The following is a 20,319-nucleotide window of genomic DNA, read 5'->3' as shown; positions in this document are numbered from 1 at the left end:
TGCGTTGTGGAACAGGGGGTTCAGTTAGTCAGCATCTGGCAATGGATGGCTGCAATTGTTGTAATATTGCATATCTTGAGGCCAGTGTTTGTTTAGCTGCTAGAAAAAGGAAAAGCCTTGTGGCAATTAGAACATAGTTTATTATATAAGTGTAGGGATGCGTGACTTAACCCTTGCCTGGCATGGCCTCAGGTCTTGTTTATAATTTGGTATCTTATTGCCACAAACAGTTCATTCCATCAGTCTTCTGATCTCTATTGTCACAGCACCTCTGGCCCATGTGGAGTGCACAGAGATGCCAAGACTAAAGCTCAAAGAGAGAGACACACAGAGAAACAGATAGGCAGAGAGACATACTGGCAACAGAGGGACTGAGTTGGGAGTAGAGAGAGAAGGAGCCAGACAAAGACCCAAAGAGAGAGGGAGAAAATACCACGGATGCATAGAAGGAAGTGCAAAGAAAGGAGAAAAGAGAGACAGAGGTATAATCACAGCAAGGTGCGGAGACGTGGAGACCCTATAAGAGAGGGAAATGGAGAACCACAGAGCGGGAACTGCGGGCACTAAGACATGGAGAGAACTAGAAAGACAGAGACGTGAACATGGACACAGAGACCCAGAGCCAAAAAGAGACAGAAATGGGGTCACAGGTGGACAGAAATGCACAGAGAAACTGTGAGCCTCCACAGACACAAACGCTGAGACATGCAGAGACACCCACAGAAATGCAGAGACAAAACCACCTAGAGACACATGCCAAGAAACACACTGAGGGACCCAGAAAGAGACAGATGCAGAGAGAGCCCAAGACAGACCTCAGTGAGAGGCCCCAGGAAAAGCACAGAAACACAGAGACGGACCGCGAGAGGCAGAGGTACTGAGAGGTGGGGAGGGGGAGGAAGCCTGCTCTCCAGGGCCGGCTTGAACTCAGAACTCAAGGCCATGGCTTGGCTAGGAAGCGCGAGGGGGACGCCAAAAAGATCAGTGTTAGATGGAGGTGGGGAGGGAGGGGAGGTTTCACCCTAATTGACACCCCCCTCTCCCTCCCCCTCCCCACACCTGCTTCCCAGCTTTAGTGCCTGTTGTCACCAGGATGGAATCCTGGTGGCAGACAAAAGGGGGGGGGGGGGGGGGGGGACAAAAAGATGGACAGAGACAGAGGGGGAGACTAAGAAGTGGAGACAGACACACAGAGATACACAGATGGAGAGCCACAGACACAACAGAAACGGGGGTCCAGAAAGAGACCACGGTAGAAAGAGGGAACGGAGAGAAGAAAACAGAAAACATTCCTTATAGCCCATTTGTCATTAGTAGGTCCTCCAAGGACCTACTGTGGGCCGGGCGTGAGGACGTCAAAGCACAGGGAGCTATAAGGGAGGTAGCTGCAGCACCATGAGACCTGGGGGTGGGGTGGGGGCGGGAGCGGGGCTCTTGGGCCGTGCAGATGGGGTTAGCATGGGGTTGGGGAGGGGCCCGCGGAGGCTTTTGGACTCTGAGTGTGGAGCCAGGGGCAGCCGGGCTCTCTCTGAGCTCCCAGACTTGTGTTTGAGCAATGGAATTCTCTCCCCCTCCCTCTCCCTTCGGGGCGGGGCCAAGCCTCCCAGGGCCAGCTATAAACTCCCGGGAGCTTCAGTGCCCTCAGCAAGGCTCAGCCACGAGCTTCCCAGCATCTCAGACATAGCCTAGGTAAGGAGCTCTGCGGGGGCCCTGTGGTCTCCAAAGACTGTGTCCTTGCGGGAGGGGGGCAGGAGGCGGGTGGGGAAGATGTGGGGTGTGGAGAAATGGTGCAGAGGTAGGTGGGGCAGACAACTGGAAGTCTGGGAACTTGAGAGGCTCAGACTTCAGGGGGACTCAGGATAGAGGGGAAAATACTGGGATTTGTGGGTCACACAGATCCGAACCCGGGGCTGCCAGGACTTGGGTGTCCCAGAACAAAACCTCCTAGGATCTTGGGGTTCTGGGAATCTGGGGGAAATCTCAGCAGTCAGGGATATCTGGACTTGGAGGTCAAACTGGGTGTCAGGATTTGGGGCCTCAGACTCTGAGGGTATCAGGAATTGGGGGTGGGTCTCACAATCTGGGGTTTTAGGAGGCCTTGGAATCTGAGGTATTACGATAGAAAGCATGAGAACTTGGACTGTCATTATCTGGGTATCATGAATTGGGCCTCCGAGGTTAGGTATCAAGATTTTGGGGGTCTCATATTCTTGAGGTAATTTCACTTGAAAGTCCCAAGACCTGGGGTGGCGAAGATGTCCCGGCCCACCTGACTATCGCAAACATGTGAGGACTCCTGCCAGTCTCAGAAACACAAGCATCACAGCTGGGGTCCTCGTAGAAACCGTGGGTATTGATTATCTAGGACTGACAGGAAGGATTTAGCACTGATTTCACCATCATCTCTCCATGACACTCCCCCGAAATAGCCTTCTAAAAGCAAGCTAAGGTTCTCTGTGGCCACTGTCCCTTCTCAAATGCCTCCTCCAATCCCAGCTGATCAGGTCTCTGCGGGACTTGTCATAAGCACAGAGACAGCTGTGCAGAGGGGGCAGGTGGGTTCTTCCTCCTGGCTGTGCCAGGACCACACCTACCAAGGTCTGTCCTCATGCATGCTTTAGGACAGCCAGCCCTCCCCTAATCCATATTCCAGACCTGAGCCCCTCCTCCTCCTCAGACGCAGGGAGTCCAGGCCCCCAGCCTCCCTCCTCACAGACCGGTATCCAGACCCCAGTCCTCCTGCACTCCAGAGTCCAAGCAGACCCGCCCTCCTCCTCGTAACGAGTCCACAGGCCAGCCTCCCCAGCCCCTCCCCTCAGACCTGCACCCCCAGCCCCTCCTCCCTCACCCAGAGTCCAGACCCTGCCTCTCCCCAGACTCACAGTCCAGACCCCAGTCCTCCTCCCCTCAGACCTCAGAGTCCAGACCCCTGGCCTCCTCCTCCCTGACCCAGGAGTCCACAGACCAGTCCTCCTCCTCAGACCCAGGAGCCCCAGACCCCCAGTCCTCCCTCACCCAGAGTCCAGACCCCCAGCCCTCCTCCTCCTCAGACCCAGGAGTCCAGACCCCTCCCTCCCCGTGACCCAGAGTCCATGTGCCCCCCAGCCTCCTCCCTCCTCACCCCAGGTCTCAGACCCCCGGCCCCTCCCTCCTCCCCTGCAGCCCGTGCCCAGACCCCAGTCCCTCCCTCCAGACTACAGGAGTCCAGACCCCAGCCCTCCCTCCTCCCTCAGACCCAGGAGAGCCAGCCTCAGGACAGGCCCGCAGTCCCCAGCCCCTCCAGACCCAGGAGCCCAGTCCTCCTCCCTCAGACCCAGCCCCTGCCCCTCCTCCTCAGATCCAGGAGTCCAGGCCCCCTCAGCCCTCCCTCCCCTCACAGACCCAGGAGTGCAGACTCCTCAGCCCCTCCCTCACCCAGACCCCAGTCCCTCCTCCCCTCACCCAGGAGTCCAGGCCCCCAGCCCTCCTCCAGACCCAGAGCCCCAGCCCCCAGCCCTCCCTCCCTGACCCAGGAGTCTGTAGACCCTTGCCCCTCCCTTGTCCAGACTCCCCTGTCCCTCCCTCCCTTTCAGGACCACAGGAGTCCAGACCCCCAGTCCCTCCTCCCCTCACAGACCCAGGAGTCCAGACCCCCGCCCCTCCCCTCACAGACTCAGTCCAGACCTCCCCAGTCCTCCCCCCTCCCTCAGACTCTTCCAGGAGTCCACCCCAGCCCCTCCTCCCTCAGACCTGTAGTCCAGACCCCCTCAGTCCCTCCTCCTCACCTCCAGCGTCCAGCCTCCCTCCTCCCTTGACTCCACAGGCCCCAGCCCCTCCTCTCCCCAGACCCAGAGTCCAGCCCTGGCCCTCCTACTCAGATCCAGGAGTCCAGGCTCTCCATCCCTCCTCCCTCAGAGACCCAGGCAGTTCCAGGTCTCCCAGTCCCTCCTCCTGCCTTCACAGACTCCAGGAGTCCAGGCTCCTCCTTTCACAGACCCAGGACAGGGCCCTGCCCTCCTGCCTCAGACCCGAGTCCAGGCCCCAGCTCCTCCTTCAGACCTTACAGGAGTCCAGGCCCCGCTCCTCCTGCTCTCAGACCCAGAGAGTCCACCCGGCCTCCTCCAACACCCCCTCGGGCCTCCTATCCTCCCTCAGACCCAGGAGTCCAGACCCAGGAGTCCAGGCTGCCGCCTCCTCCACCCGACCTAGGAATCCAGACCCCAGCCCCTCCTCCCTCACACCCAGGAGGCCCAGGTCGCCTCTCCTTGGGGCCCCCACCCCTACTGGGCTCTTTCTCTGTTTCTTAGGGCCAAACCAGGGATGTCGGACACCGAGGAGCAGGAATATGAGGAGTGAGTGCCGCACTGGGAGGGGTTGGGGCGTGCAATGGTGGAGAGGCTCTCCCACCCCAGATCTAACTCTCCCCTCCCTCTTTCCCCCACCCGTCCGCAGGGAGCAGCCAGAAGGTGAGTAGGGAGTGGGCCGGCCCCATGGGATGGAGACACCCCCAGGAAGTCTTGGGACGGGAGGCGAGGCTTGTGGCACCCTGGCGGGGAAGGGGCAGCTCAGCCCTCGGGCCCTCGCCCGCCCTCTCCGGGTCTGGAGCGTCTCCCCGTGCCATCCCTGCACCGCCAGGGGGCACATGCCCATCGCAGCCGAGGCCAGAGGGACCCCCGGTCCAGCAGAGGCTGGAACCCTGGTCTCTGGCCACTCCCCCCACCCCTGCCCGAGCTCCTAACGCCCTCTCTTCTGTGCCCCCATCTCCAGAGGAGGCTGCGGAGGAGGAGGAAGGTGAGGTCCTGGACTCCGCAGGTCTGGAGCTGGGGGCGGGGTCTGGGGGCGGCGACGCTGGGCCCGGGAGGAGGGGGCGGGACGGGGCTCCCGACGGCCTCGGCTCCAGGTCCTCTAACAGCCTCTCCCGTCTCTCCCTCTCTCCCCCCCCCCCCCCCGGGCGTGGCCGCTCCCCCCTCGCTCCCCACACCCTCGCTGCTCCTCCCGCCCCTCCCCAGCCCCCGAAGAGCCGGAGCCGGTGGCAGAGCCAGGTAACCGCGGCTGCTTCGCTTCCCGAGACCGATGTCGGGGGCCCGGGGGGACCCCCGATATCCTCGGGCTCCAACCTCCACGACCACCCTTCCCTCCCTCCGCCCCCATAACCCGCCCCCAGGCCCGGTCCTTTAAGCCTCTGAGAGCTCCTGCGCCCTCTCGGGGCCGGGAAGGGAAATGGCCCTGCCGTGGCTTTAACCCGTTCCCTTCCTTCTTAAAGGGACCGACACCCAAGCCTTCTACCCCAGTCTGGAGGAATCTTTATAGAAGGGTTGGATGTTTGCGGAGAAGCACCACCCCGTCACCCTCATCTTCGCCTCCAACCTTGTCTGTTATTTTCTCCCCCATATACATTCAAAGGTTGGGGCTTGGAATTTAGGATTGCAGAGGAGGCTAGCCCTGGGAGTCAGGGTCTCCAAGGTGGGGGTGGAGGGCCAGCTGGGGAGAGAGCTCTGGGGTCACTGAATAAAGACAGAGGTTGACCCTCCCCGCACTGCTGGGTCTTAATGGAGGAGGGCAGGTGCTCTGGGCATATAAATAGAGAAGGGTCTGGGGGTTTGCACTCCTGGGAATGCAGACAGCGGCGGTGGGGGGTCCCCACACCAGTTCTGAATGTATATCTGATGCGTGTGACCCTCTTCCTCCTTTCCAGCCTCCCTGACTTTCCTTCCCTCTTTTCTTCTTCCCATGCCCCTCCTCTGGAACTGGACTCCAGAGTCCTTCCCTGGGCTCCTGGGGGCCGAGGCTTGGGGGGTCCCTCCCCAGGGTGTGTCAGGCCTAGTCCCTCTCCTCTAAACTCTTGCTAATTATCTCTTTGTATCCCCCACCACGAACAGAAGAGGAGCGCCCCAAACCAAGGTGAGACCCTACAGGGTGGGGGGCCCCAACCATACATCTTCCTAAATATTCCCTCTATCCCCAGAGATAGGGTGTGAGAAAGGCAGAGATGGAGGGAGGAAATTGAAACAGCAGTCAACATTTCTCCACCTCCTTCTGCTCCTTCTTCCTCCCCCTCCTCCCTCCCCCTCCTACCCCTTCCCCTCTCCCTCCTCCCTTCACCTCCTCTCCCTCCTTCCGCCTCCTCCTCCTCTTCCTCTTTTTCCCTTTCCCCTTCCCCTTCGTCTTCTCCTCCTTCATCATCGTCATAGTCTCCATTCTATTACCCAGACTGGATTGCAGTGACCCAATCCTGGCTCACTGCCTGGACATCATGGCTTCAAGCAATCCTCCCATCTCAGCCTCCCGAGTAGCTGGGACCACAGGCATTGCCACCACACCTGGCTATTTTTTTTTTTTTTTTTCCTTTTTGTAGAGCTGAGGTCTTGCTATGTTGCTCAGGCTGGTCTCGAACTCCTATCCTCAAGCAATTCTCCCACCTCGGCCTCCCAGAGTGCTGGGATTACAGGCACAAGCCACCATGGCCAGCCAGTCTGTTTCCTTCTTTCCACCCAATGGTCCCTCTTCCCCTCACGCCTTTACCATCACCCCAGCCTCCTCTCTGGCCTCCCTGCCTCCAGCTTGTGGCTCATCCTCCTCCATGATTCCAGAGAGACCTTTAACACCAGCGCTAACCCCGCCCCTCCTCTGCTCAGAATCTTTCCTCAACTCCCCACTACCCTTAAGACAAGTCAAAGCAACTAGCCTGCATTCAAAGCCTTCCCCATCTGGCTCCAGCCGAGCTCTCCAGCATCTCCCTTCCCCACTGACAGACACACAGTATTTCATGGTTCTCTAGCCACGCCGTGCTTTTATACCTCAAGCCTTTGCACACACTGTGCCCCCTGCCTGCATAGTGACAGGTGGGAGGACCGCTTGAGGATAGGAGTTCAAGACCAGCCTAAGTAACAAAATGAAATCCCCCGCATCCCTACAAAAAATTTTTAAAAATTAGTCAGGCACAGTGGCACACACCTGTGATTCCAGCGACTCAGGAGGCTGGGGAAGGAGGATTGTTTGAGCCCAGGATTTGGAGGCTGCAGTGACCTGTGATTGCACCACGGTATTCCAGCCTGGGCAACAGAGCAAGACTGTCTCTAAAACATAAATAAAAATAGGGGAATGGGGCTGGGCGCAGTGGCTCATGCCTATAATTCCAGCACTTTGAGAGGCTGAGGGGGGCAGATTACCTGGGGTCAGGAGTTTGAGACCAGTGTGGCCAACATGGTGAAACCTTGTCTCTACTAAAAATACAAAAACATTAGCCAGGTATTGTGGTGGGCACCTGTAATCCCAGCTATTTGGGAGGCTGAGGCAGGAGAATCGCTTGAACCGGGAGGCGGAGGTTGCAGTGAGCCAAGATCGTGCCATTGCACTCCAGCCTGGGCGACAAGAGTGAAACTCCATCTAAAAAATTAAAAAAAAAAAAAAAAAAAAAGGAGGGGGGGAATGGACTGACAGGGATTCCAAGGCAAAGGAACAGGATTTGGGGATTGTTGGGGCAAGGGGAGGGAAGCAATGGGGGCAACCCCTAAGGGTCTCTTGGGCTGGGGAACAGAGTGGACAGTGGGGCTGCCATCTCCTTCTCAGAGAAGATGGTGAGCTCCATCAGGATGTCGTGTGTGGGAAGGTGGGAAAAGTTCAGGAGATACCTGCTAACTTGAGTCTGGGGCTTAGGAGAGAGTCTGGACCAGAGACACTTGGCGAGTCCTCAGCAGTTGACGATACCAGAAGTCATTGGAGTGAACGGCATTGATGATGAGAAAAGGGAAAAGGGAGGCTCCCTGGCAGCTCACGGGGGTGTGGGGGGCCAGGAGACAGGGATGGAACAGCCCCGGGGGTGGGAGGCAAGCCAGTATTTATTCCTGTAAAATATGGTGAGCTGTATTGTCTTCCCACACATGACGCCCCGAAGGAGCTCATCAACTTTTCCAAGATGGAGATGGTAGCCCCACTGTGCACTTGGCTGCCTGGCCCAGAGACCGCTGGGGATTGTCCTCACCTCCTCCCTCCCCTTGCCCAGCAACCCCTAAGTCCTGTCCCCTTCATCCTGGAATCGCTCTTGGTTGTCTCAGAAACCCAGAAAAGAGAATTCCAAGGAAGTGGCAGGAAATCAGAGCAGGCTGAGGGCTGAACTTCAGAGCAGCACCACCCAATAGAATAGATGGCAAGACACACACATCACTTACAATTTCTTACTAAAGGCCGGGCGCGGTGGCTCACGCCTGTAGTCCCAGCACTCTGGGAGGCTGAGGCGGGAGGATCACTTGAGCTCAGAAGTTCAAGACCACCCTGGACAACATAGTGAAGCGCCATCTATCTATCTATGTATTTTTTTTTTTTTTTTTTTGAGATGGACTCTCCCTCTGTCACCCAGGCTGGAGTGCGGTGGCATGATGTCGGCTCACTGCAACCTCCACCTCCTGGGTTCAAGCGATTCTCCTGCCTCAGCCTCCCAAGTAGCAGGGATTACAGGCATGCACCACTATGCCCAGCTAATTTTTTTTTTTTTAATAGAGATGGGGTTTCACCATGATGGCCACACTGGTTTTGAACTCCTGATCTCAAGTGATTCACCCGCCTTGGCTTCCCAAAGTGCTAGGATTACAGGCATGAGCCACCGCGCCCGGCCTGTGAAACACCATCTCTACAAAAAATTTAAAAATGGCTGGGCACGGGGGCTCACGCCTGTAATCCCAGCACATTGGGAGCCTGAGACAGGCAGATCGCCTGAGGTCAGGAGTTCAAGACCAGCCTGGCCAGCATGGTGAAACCCCATCTCTACTAAAAATACAAAAATTACCCAGGTGTGGCAGGCGCCTGTAATCCCAGCTACTCGTGAAGCTGAGGCAGGAGAATTGCTTGAACCTGGGAGGCGGAGGTTGTGGTGGGCCGAGATGGCACCATTGCACTCCAGCCTGGGAGACAGAGCAAGACTCTGTCTCAAAAATTTAAAAAAAAAAAAAAAAAAAAACTTACTAGGCATATTTTTAAAGTACAACAACAACATAGGAAAATTTAATTTTCATAGCACAGTTCTAAAAATCTGTTACATAAATTTTTATCATTTCAACATGTAATCAGCATAAAACATGATTCTGTGTGTTTCACTGACACGTTCAGGGGGCTGGCGGCTACCTCACCAGGCAGCGCATCCCGGAGGTGGGAGGTGGCTCAGGGAGGTCGGGCCACTCATGGTCTCTCTGTTTCTGTCCACTCAGCCGCCCCGTGGTGCCTCCTTTGATCCCACCAAAGATCCCAGAAGGGGAGCGTGTTGACTTCGATGTAAGTGTCAGAGACCCCTCCCCAGGCACAGTTGCTAGTCTTCAAGGGGCTTTTGTTTCAATCATGAAAAGGCGCCGGGCCAGGCGCGATGGCTCACGCCTGTAATCCCAGCACTTTGGGAGATTGAGGTCAGGAGTTCGAGACCAGCCTGCTCAATATGGTGAAACCCCGTCTCTACTACAAATACAAAAATTAGCTGGGCGTAGGTGGCGGGCATCTGTAATCCCAGCTACTCGGGAGGCTGAGGCAGGAAAATCGCTTGAACCCGGGAGGCGGAAGTTGCGGTGAGCCGAGATTGCGCCATTTCACTGCAGCCTGGGAGAAAAGGTCCCCACTCCCCACTCCCCTCTCCCGTCTTTGGGCAGCTCTGTCTTTGCAAGAGCTGATTAGTGTCAAACACGAGGCATTGCTGCCACCTGCTGGACACCACCTCGGAAACGGCCCAGTTCACCGTCCTGCATGGGGGAGGCGCTGGGAGGCCGCTGCCCTCTCCAGGGTCTCCCAGGACGGGCTCCCCGTGTGTCCTGCAGGACATCCACCGCAAGCGCATGGAGAAAGACCTGCTGGAGCTGCAGACGCTCATCGACGTGCATTTTGAGCAGCGGAAGAAGGAGGAAGAGGAGCTGATTGCCTTGAAAGAGCGCATTGTGAGCCGAGAGTCCGGGTGCCCCCCAGTCTTCCTCTCTCCACGTGGATCCCTTGCATCTTGGGAGATGCAGATAATGGTTTTCCTTCTAGTACAGAGCTGAGCCTGAGGCTTTCGGGAATTCACCCAAGTCGGTGGCCACACTCCAGCCTGTTTATCTCCACTCTTCGCCTACTCTGGGGAGGGATGACTGGGGGTACGTCCCTGCACCCCTTTATTCTTCTCCGTTCCCCAGGAGCGGCGCCGGTCGGAGAGAGCCGAGCAACAGCGCTTCAGAACTGAGAAGGAACGCGAACGTCAGGCTAAGCTGGCGGTGGGTGCCTGCCCTGCCCTGGGAGTCCAAATGTTACTTCTTCAGCCAGATGCCCATTTTGTTGTTGTTGTTATTATTATTACTATTATTATTATTTGGAACTGAGTCTAGCTCTGTCTCCCCGGCTGGAGTGCAGTGGTGTGATCTCAGTTCACTTCAGCCTCCGCCTCCCAGGTTCAAGCAATTCTCCTGCCTCATCCTCCCGAGTAGCTGGGACTACAGGTGCTCCCCATCACGCCCAGCTAATTTTTGTATTTTTAGTAGAGACAGAGTTTCACCATGTTGGCCAGGATGGTCTCGATCTCCTGGCCTCGTGATCCACCTGCCTCAGCCTTCCGAAGTGCTGGGATTACAGGCGTGAGCCACCGCGCCCGGCCTATTATTATTATTATTATTATTATTATTATTATTATTTTATTATTTTTGAGACAGAGTTTCACTCTCGTCACCCAGAGTGACTGGGTGCAATGGCACGATCTCGGCTCACTGCAACCTCCACCTCCCAGGTTCAAGCAATTCTCTTGCCTCAGCCTCCTGAGTAGCTGGGATTACAGACCTGCGCCACCACACCTGGCTAATTTTGTATTTTTAGTAGAGACGGGGTTTCTCCATGTTGGTCAGGCTGGTTTCGAACTCCCGACCTCAGGTGATCTGCCTGCCTCAGCCTCCCAAAGTGCTGGTATTACAGGCATGAGCCACCACACCTGGCCTATTATTATTATCTATGTATTTATTTGGAGGCAGGGTCTTGCTCTGTCACCCAGGCTGAAGTGCAGTGGCGTGATCCTAGCTCACTACAACTAGGACCTCCCGGGCTCAAACGATATTCCCACCTCAGCCTCCAGAATCGCTGGGACTATGGACATGTGCCACTCTACCCGGATATTTATTTATTTATTTATTTATTTTAATCTTTTGTAGACACAGCATTTTGCCATGTTGTCCAGGTTGCTTGGCCTCAACTCAAGTCAGCAATCCACTGCCTCAGCCCTCTCCCAAAGTGTTGATAGGTAATGAGTCGCCCAGCCTGATTCTCTCCATTTTCTTTTTCCCTTTTTTTTTTTTGAGACAATCTTGCTCTTGCCCAGGCTAGAGTACAGTGACGGATCCTTGCCCACACTTCACAACCCCGCCTTCTGGTTCAGCAAGACTCACTTGACTCTGAGTTGGGATTACAGGCACCAACCATCCTGCCTCGGCTAATTTTATTTTTGTAGAAAGGATTTTCATGGTCAGGCTGACCCTCGAACCTGACCTTAGGTGATCTCACCCCCTGGCCCCAAAGTGCTGATAGCATGAGCCACCGTGCCTGGCCAATACATACACATATTCTGAGATAGGGTCTTTCTGTGTTGCCCACGTTGTTCCCAAATTCCTGGGCTCACGTGATCCTCCTGCCTCAGCCTGCCAGGTAGCTGGGATTACAGGCACAAGCCACCTGCCCGTCACCCAGACAAGAAGGGGAGTTTGCAGATGTGATTAAGTTAAGGGTCTTGAGATGGGACGGTTGTCCTGGAATATTTGTGGCGAGGGGCAAGGTCATCACAAGGGTCCTTATAAGAGGAAGGCCAGAGGGTCATACTGAGAGATTTGAAGATGCTACATGGCTGCCTCTGAAGATGGAGGTAGGTCCATGGGCCCAGACGTGCAGGCAGCAGCTGGAAAAGGGAAGGGAATGAATTCTCCCCTAGAACCTCCAGAGAAAATTGGTTCTTGATTTCAGCCCAGTGGGACCAATTTCAGATGTCTGATCCGCAGAACTGTAAGATAACAAGCTTGCATTGTTTTTCTGCCACTAAGTTTGCAAATTATAGCAGTGATAGGAAACTAAGCTGGGGCACGGTGGCTCACACCTGTAATCCCAGCGCTTTGGAAGACAAGTGGATCACTTGAGGCCAGTAGTTCGCGACCAGCCTAGGCAACATGGTGAAACCCTGTCTACTAAAAATACAAAAATTAGCTGGTCATGGTGGCACATGTCTGTAATCCCAGTTACTTGGGAGACTGAGGCAGGAGAATCACTTGAACCCAGGAGGTGGGGTTTGCAGTGAGCAGCTCAGAGATTGCACCACTGCACTCCAGCCTGAGTGACAAAGGGAAACTCCATCTCAAAAAAAGAAAGGAAACTAATTCAGGTACGGAGTACTGGGTGTACAAAAAGCCTCATGTCCACCATAAGGAGAGGGGGCTCAGCCTGGACAAGCCACTATTTCTGGAACATGCAATGAAGAGTTTCTCAAATGTTGTAATTCCTTTACTAAATATTCTAGAACCCCTTCCTCAGGCTTGAAGCCATCAGCCTCTTTAATCTCCCCAGTCCTTGGCCTTATCACCAGTTACCTTCCTTGACCCCCTTAAAACAGACATTCTCATCTCCTGAGACTAAGGGCAACTGCGGCCCAGACTGGCTGAGCATCTGGAGTGAGGTCACATAGCAAAGTTCACTATTGGCTGTTTCAGGTTGGAGGCATGCAGAAAAAGCAGGCATTTCTCCTTCTCCTTCTCCTTCATTTCCATTTTTTTCGGGGGGATATTAAGACCCAGGAAGGGGGCCGGGCGTGGTGGCTCACGTTTGCAATCCCAGCACTCTGGGAGGCTGAGGTGTGCAGATCACTTGAGGTCAGGAGTTTGAGACCGGCCTGGCCAACATGGTGAAACCCAATCTCTACTAAAAAGACAAAAATTAGCGGGACGTGTTGGTGTGTGCCTGTAGTCCCAGCTACTCGGGAGGCTGAGGCAGGAGAATCACTTGAACCTGGGAGGCGGAGGTTGCAGTGAGCCGAGATCCAACCACTGCACTCCAGCCTGGGCGACAGAGCGAGACTCCGTCTCAAAAAAAAAAAAAACCCAGAGAGGGGAAGGAACTTACAGGTGATCGCAGGGGGAGACCTGGCCGGGCCGGGAGGAGACACCTGTGTCTCTGCTGGTTCTGATGTCCCCCGGCCTGCTGATCCCTGTGCTCCAGCTCCACTTAGCACAGAACAGAGCCCCCGTCCTTCCCATCCCAGGGCCCTCCTCCCTCAGGCCTAGAGGGGCAGCCATGAGGTTAACCCCTTCCTTCCCACAGGAGGAGAAGATGAGGAAGGAAGAGGAAGAGGCCAAGAAGCGGGCAGAGGATGATGCCAAGAAAAAGAAGGTGCTGTCCAACATGGGGGCCCATTTCGGCGGCTACCTGGTCAAGGTGAGTCAGCCTGCAGGAGCCTGAGGTCTAAGTTCTGAGGCGGGAGAGGCTTGGGGCCAGACTTCTGGTTCCTAATGGAGGAGGGTCTGGGGCCTGGACTCCTGGGTCTGAGGGAGGAGGGGCCGGGGGGCCCACCCGGGCCCGAGGGAGGAGGGACAGGGCCTGACCCGGGCCTGGAGGGAGAGGGTTGGGCCTGACCCCGGGCCTGAGGGTGAGGGCCTGGACCCCGGCCTGAGGGAGAGGGGCCGGGGCCTGACCCCGGGTCTGAGGGAGGAGGGGCTGGCTGACTCCTGGGCCCGTGGAGAGGGGCTGGCCTGGACCCCGGGCCTGAGGGAGAGGCTGGGCCTGGACCCCCGGGCCTGAGAGGAGGGCTAGCCCAAGGGACCCGGGTCTGAGGGAGTGAGGAGGGGGCTGGGGCCTGACCCCCGGGCCTGAGGGAGGAGGGGCTGGGGGCCTGGACCCCCGGGTCTGAGGGAGGAGGGGCTGGGGCCTGACCGGGGTCTGAGGGAGGGGCTGGGGCCTGGACCCGGGTCTTGAGAGGGAGGAGTGGGCTGGCCCGGGACCCCCGGGGTCTGAGGGAGGGGCTGGGGCCTGGACCCCGGGTCTGAGGGAGGAGGGGCTGGGGCCTGGGACTCTGGTCTGAGGAGGGGCCTGACTCTCGGCCTGAGGGAGGGCTGGCCTGACCCCGGGCCTGAGGGGAGGAGGGGGGCTGGGGGCCAGACTGTTCCCTAATGGGAGAGGGTCTGGGGCTTGAATTCCGTCTGAGAGGAGGGGCTGTGCGTCTGAGGGAGGAGAGGCTGGGCCTAGACTCCTGGGTGTGAAGGAGAAGGGCCTGGGGTGCAGACCTGTGGGTTCCACTATGGACGTGGTCTGGATCTGACCTGTGGGTCCTGACATGGGGTGGCTCTGTGGGATGTGACTTGCTGACACAGTACCCCCAACCCTCAGGCAGAACAGAAGCGTGGTAAGCGGCAGACAGGGCGGGAGATGAAGCTGCGCATCCTGTCTGAGCGCAAGAAGCCTCTGGACATTGACTACATGGGGGAGGAACAGCTCCGGTAGGTGCTGTGGGGGGCTCGGGGCTGCAAGGGCCTGGGTGTGAGACAGGGGGATAAAGGAGCTCACACCCACTCACACCCACATCTGGGTGGGCAGGGACCCCGGGTCTCAGCTCTGGTGCTGTGTGACTTTGGGCAAGTGGCTTCCCCTCTCTGGGCCTCTGCTGCCTTCTCTGTGAAACGTGTCACTGATAGAGAACCCACTTTTCGTGGCTGCCGTGGCCTGTAGCATCTGACAGGTGTTACCGGGGAAGCCGGACAAGATGACTTCCCTCCCGCCCAGTTTAGGAGATTTTGTTAACTCTGTGATGTGCCCTGGAGCTCAGGATGGGCTGTGCCTTTCACCTAAATTCAAGCTAGGAATGCGGGTGAGAATGTTCCAGCTGCGTCCCTCGCCTCTACAGCCAGGACCGCCTGCCTCTCATGATAAGATAAACCACAGGACGGCAGGCTGACGGAGGCTTGCTTCAGGAGCCCCCCTGCATCTCCGTGTTCTCTGGCCTGGGCTGTGGCTCAGAAACTTCAACCCACCGCAGGGTAGCGAGGATCGGGTTTGGTGCTGCGCCGAAAGCCCTTCAGGCTCAGTGCCAGCCCGCCCTCACAAGCACGCTATTCGACTTTCTAGGCCTCTACCTCATCACTGGCAAGAATAAGGATGCCCAAGATGACCACCCTCAAGCCGAAAGGGCAAAGTAGAAATAATACTACAGGCTTGAGACACCTGCAATGAATTGAATAGGATATTTGCCACTGGCTTTTATGATTTAATTTCAACTGATCACCGCCACCGCCGGTAGACCCAATCCTAAACAACAATACAGCAGAAGCTTCCTATGGAGGGTTTACACCCTGTGAGAGGTAGATTATTATCCTTTGTGTTAGGAGGAAGCCTGAGGCACAGAGAGGTTAGGTAACCCTTCCAGGGTTGCCCAGCTAGCAAGTGGAAGAGCTGGGATTTGAACCCAGGCAGTCTGGTGCAATAGTCCATACTCTTTGCTACTGTGCTGTAATGTGGCTTGATGGTAAATGTTTAACAGCTGCTCTCCAGGGGGCAAAACGTCTAGATTTAGCACGTACCTAATCCATGGTGTAAATAATACTTCCACCTTGCCTCTAAACTATTGTATGAGGACACTGAGTGTGATGGAAAAGATGTGGCACCGCATACCCCTGAAAGTCCTTCAAGGGACGTGGGCCTCCCGTGCACATGATGCATGTAAGCATTGTTGAGCCATCGCCAATCCTTAGCACTTTGGGAAGTGGCGAAGGTGTTCGATGCCCGAGACCAGCCTGACCAGTATGATGAAATCCCATCTCTACTAAAAATACAAAAATTAGCTGGGAATGGTGGTGGGCGCCTGTAATCCCAGCTACTCTGGAGGCTGAAGCAGGAGAATTGCTTGAACCTGGGAGGCGAAGGTTGCAGTGAGCTGAGATCGTACCACTGCACTCCAGCCTGGGCGACAAGAGCAAGACTGTCTTTAAAAAAAAAAAAAAAAAGGCTGAGGTGGGAGGACTTCAGAGCTCAGAGGTCGAGGCTGCAGCAAGGCCAGATCATGTCACTGCACTCCAGCCTGGGTGACAAAGTGAGACCCTATAAGAAAGAAAGAAAAGGAAAGAGGGAGGGTGGGAAGGAAAGGAAGGAAAGGAAGGAGTAGGTTTTAGTCCAGGGCTGGTTTGGCAATTCTACAAAATCAGACACCCAGACTCCTATTTTTTTCTTCTCACTCACTACTTTTAGCCCAATAGTTCCATCCTCAAAATCACTCATAGTCCAATATGGCTGCTAGAGCTCCAGCCATCACATTTATGATCCAAGCAGCAGAAAGAAGATGTAAGAGAAGAACCACAGAGTCTTTTTTGGAAGCCCTACCTGTAGGGTCCAGCCCCCATTGCGGTCGGTGGGATTTTCCATGCAGAGACGAGAGACAGAAATAAAGCACAAGACAAAGAAAAGACAGTTGGGCCCTCACTACCACCAAGACGCGGGAGACCAGTAGTCTCGAATGCCAGGCTGCTACTGTTATTTATTTATACACAAGGCAGAGAGGAGTGTGAGAGCCATCTCCAGATTGACAAGGTCACGTGAGTCACGTCCACTGTGCAGGGGGCCTCCCGTTTGGCAGCCGAGGAGGAGAGACAGAGAGAGAAGGGACACAGCCTATTTCCTTCATATCAACACAGGTTTCTTAGTACTTTCACTAATTTTGCTACTGCTAGCTGTGAAGGCAGAGCCAGGTGGATGGAACATGAAGGCGACTAGGAGCCCGGACCACCAGCTGCACTGCAGCATCACAGGAGACGGTTAGGGCCTCCGGATAACCACTGCAGAGGTGGGGGTTCTCTAAACTCCTGGGACACAGGGGAATTTCTTCCTGTCTGCTAAGTAGCGTGGGTGTGCTTTTCCTTCGCACTCGATGCTACCACTGCACCACGGTCCATTTGTCACCGGCATCTTCCCAGATGCTGGTGTTGCTAGACCAAGGAGCTCCTCTGTGGCCCTTTCTGCCCGGGCAACAGGCGCCTCATACTTTTGTTCTCTCCGGTCACTTTCACTATGTCCCTCAGCTCCTATCTCTGTATGGCCTGGTTTTTCCTAGGTTATGATTATAGAGCCGCAGTGGATTATTAATATTGGAATAAAGAGTAATTACAGCACGATTAATGATATTCATATAATCATCTATGATCTATATCTAGTATAACTATTCCTATTTTATTTATTTTATTATATACTGGAATGGCCTGTGCCCTTTGTCTCTGCCTCGGCACTGGTGATCTGCCTCCCACACCACCAGACCTAGTTTCGTCCCAGGCATTAGCCACCCCTACCTGCAAGGGAGATTGGGAAGAGTAGTTTTTCAACTCAGCCTTATGGCACACAAGATTCTATTTCTAGAAGAAAGTATTCGATCCATTTGATCTGGCAAAGCGATTTCGATGGTTTTTCGCCGAACCACCAACGCATCCATCCATCAACGTCTCCTCCCTCTCCCTTTCTTCTCTCCCTCCCACTCTCTCCCTCCACTTCCTGTCTCCTTTCTCCTTCTTGCATCTGTTGCCCAGGCGGGAATACAGTGGTGCAATCACAGCTCACTGCAGCTTTGACCTCCCAGGTTCCTTCCGCCTCAGCCTCCCAAATAGCCGGGACCACAGGGGAATGCCACCATGCCTGGCTAATTTTTTTTTATTTTTAGCAGAAGTAGGGTCTTCTATGTTGCCCAGGCTGGTCTTGAACTCCTGGCCTCAAGCTGAACTGTCTGCCCTCCCTCTCTGCCTCCCAAATGCTGGATGACAGGCCACCTGTCTGGTCTCTTAACCGTGACACCCTTCTCTCCCCTAGAAAATGCGAGAGTCTAGCCTCGGATATGGAGAAATGGCACAGATCAGAACTCTTGGTCTCCAATATTAACATACAGGCCATAACGCTGAACTCACAGTCTCTGGCTGTGGCTTTTGGTACTCCAGCCCTCTGGGCCTGCCTCGTCCCTGGGCCTAGGGCCTGGCCTGCCTGGCTGCCTCCATCACAGCCCTCCTGCCCCACCAGGGAGAAAGCCCAGGAGCTGTCGAACTGGATCCACCAGCTGGAGTCTGAGAAGTTCGACCTGATGGCTAAGCTGAAACAGCAGAAATATGAGGTGAGACCCAGCTCTGCAGGGAGGAAGGGTAGGGCTGGGCTGGGAGGGACCAGCAAGTTCTGTGCAGGGGTGGGTGGCCCATCCCGACGTCCCCACTGGCTGTCCTAGCATCTGCTTTCTGCTTCCACAGATCAACGCAAGGTACAAATCACCATCAGCCATGCCTGTGAAGTTGTGAGTGTGATCCTGTCTCGAGCCCTTGCTCTCGCCCCACCCCTCCCGCGGACTCTCAGGCCTCTCTTTCCTCCCTCTGTGGGCTCCATCCCCCACTGCCTCTGGGTTTCTGCCCCTTTCTCTTTGTTCTTCCTTCTCTGTCTTCCTCTCTCTTCTCTTGGAATCCTGGGTCTCAGTCCCTTTGTCTTTTTCCTTTCTTATTTTTAGTTTTTGAGAGGGAGTCTTGGCATTGCTGCAGGCTGGAGTGCAATGGTAATCTCAGCTCACTGCAACCTCCATCTCCTGGGTTCAAGTGACTCCTCTTCTGCCTCTGCCAGCCTCCCTGAGTAGCTGGGATTACAGGCACGCCACCACGCCCGCTAATTTTTGTATTTGTTTAGTAGAGACGGGGTTTCCCCGTGTTGATCAGGCTGGTCTCGAACTCCTGACCACAGGTGATCCGCCCACCTTGGCCTCCCAAAGTGCTGGGATGACAGGTGGGTCCTGCCACTCAGCCCCTTTTCCATATGTTCCCAACCAATGCACGGGAGGGAGGGCCAACTCCCCAGAGGACACTGGGCGCCGGGAGGGCATTTTCATTGCCTAACCGAGAGGGGCCACAGACATCTAGAATGCAGACCCGCATGCTGCTCAGCGTCCTACAATGCCCAAGACAGGGCCCCATACAGCAAAGAATGATCTGGCCCAAATGTTCACGTGTGCTGAGGTTGAGAGGGTCTTCTCTCTTTTTTTTTTTTTTTGAGACAGAGTTCTCTGTCACCCAGGCTAGAGTGCAGTCATGACTTCAGCTCACTGCAACCTCTGCCTCCCCTGGGTTCAAGCGACCGGGGTTTCAGCCTCCCAGTAGCTACATTACAGGCTACCACCGCGTCTCCGGGGCTAATTTTTTGCATTTTTAGTAGAGACGGGTTTCACCTTCCACGTGCTGCTCAGGCTGGTCTCAAACTCCTGACTCCGTGATCCTACTCTTCACCCTCGGCTCCCAGTGCTGGGATTACATGGAGCCACCGCGATCCAGCCGAGAAGGTCTTCTCTTTTTTTTTTTTTGAGACGAGTCTCACTGTGTCTCCCAGGTTGGAGGCAGTGGCTGATCTCGCTCACTGTAAGCTCCCCTGGTTCACTTATTCTCCGCCTCAGCCTCCCAAGACTGACATGCCACTGCTGTTTTTTTTTTTTTGTATTTTAGTAGAGACGGGTTTCACCACAGCCAGATAGCTCCATCTCCCGACCTGATCCACCCGCCGCCTCCCAGTGCTGATTGCTTGAGCCATCACTCGCCCAGAAGGTCTTCTCTGAATCTCTTCTGTTTCTCGACTGATGTCTTCCTTCCTCCCTCCTCTCCCTCTCCCTTCTCCTCTTCTCCTGTTTCCTGTCTCTCTTTCACCTCCCCAGCTCCTCCTGCATGTGCACCTACCCAGGCCCAGATTTCCAACCTTCTCTCCCTCACGCTGGCCCCTGACTCATAACATGCTCACTGCCCACATGAACACCTCCTGCACTCACTCCCAAACAGCACCACGTGTCAGGAGGCCTCACACCAGCTGCTGCCCCCAGTCGTAGAACCCAAAAGAGATGACAGCTGTTTTGCACACGGCTTCCTCTGGGCAGACAGGGCTAATATTTTGGGGGATGGGCTTCCTGAATTGAGGGCCTGGGGCCCATTTCAGAGGCTGGAGGGGCCCCTTCTTCCTGATACCACCTCCTTCTTCTACAGCCGGAAGGGGGCAGGGAAGGGCCGCGTTGGAGGCCGCTGGAAGTGAGGACGCCGCCCCGGACAGTGGCCTGCTCTTACCCACCCGGGAAGCCTGGGAGTGTTAGTCCCTTCGGTAGCTTGAAATAAACGCTTCCCTCAGACACCTGCTGGGTTCTCTGATGTTACTGTTGTTGATATGCGGCTGGTCTCTCGTGGTTCATTGACTTCTTATTACCAACACGCCATTGCTTGAAAGAGTGTCATCAATAATAATCATTAGAGTATGTCAGACTGAACCTTCACTCACTGCTGGTGGGAATGGAAAATGCAACAGCTTTGCAAGCAACCTGGTGGTTCCTCAACAAGTGAAGCC

General features: G+C 55.5%; 1 protein-coding gene across 1 annotated transcript; it reads left to right on the top strand.

Moving 5' to 3' along the window:
- The first annotated feature begins 4,243 nt into the window (after window positions 1-4,243).
- On the top strand, window positions 4,244-20,013 carry TNNT1 (troponin T1, slow skeletal type). Its single transcript, XM_031660381.1, has 12 exons — window positions 4,244-4,331; window positions 4,432-4,445; window positions 4,747-4,770; window positions 4,989-5,021; window positions 5,859-5,880; window positions 9,180-9,243; window positions 9,774-9,890; window positions 10,125-10,202; window positions 13,270-13,383; window positions 14,332-14,441; window positions 17,989-18,148; window positions 19,921-20,013. Exons 1-12 carry the CDS (start codon window positions 4,300-4,302, stop codon window positions 20,011-20,013), a joined length of 861 nt encoding a protein of 286 aa, XP_031516241.1. The 5' UTR covers window positions 4,244-4,299.
- The last annotated feature ends 306 nt before the right edge of the window (window positions 20,014-20,319 follow it).

Source organism: Papio anubis, chromosome 20, assembly GCF_008728515.1.
Source record: "Papio anubis isolate 15944 chromosome 20, Panubis1.0, whole genome shotgun sequence".
Taxonomy (NCBI): domain Eukaryota; kingdom Metazoa; phylum Chordata; class Mammalia; order Primates; family Cercopithecidae; genus Papio; species Papio anubis.
Note: the sequence above shows the minus strand (reverse complement) of the source record. Positions and strands in the feature narration are given on the sequence as shown.

Coding starts and splice junctions, on each gene's coding strand:
- TNNT1 (XM_031660381.1), top strand. CDS start 4,300: ATGTCGGACACCGAGGAGCAGGAATATGAGGA. Junction 5,881..9,179: donor GAGGAGCGCCCCAAACCAAG/GTGAGACCCTAC, acceptor CTGTCCACTCAG/CCGCCCCGTGGTGCCTCCTT. Junction 14,442..17,988: donor ATGGGGGAGGAACAGCTCCG/GTAGGTGCTGTG, acceptor CTGCCCCACCAG/GGAGAAAGCCCAGGAGCTGT.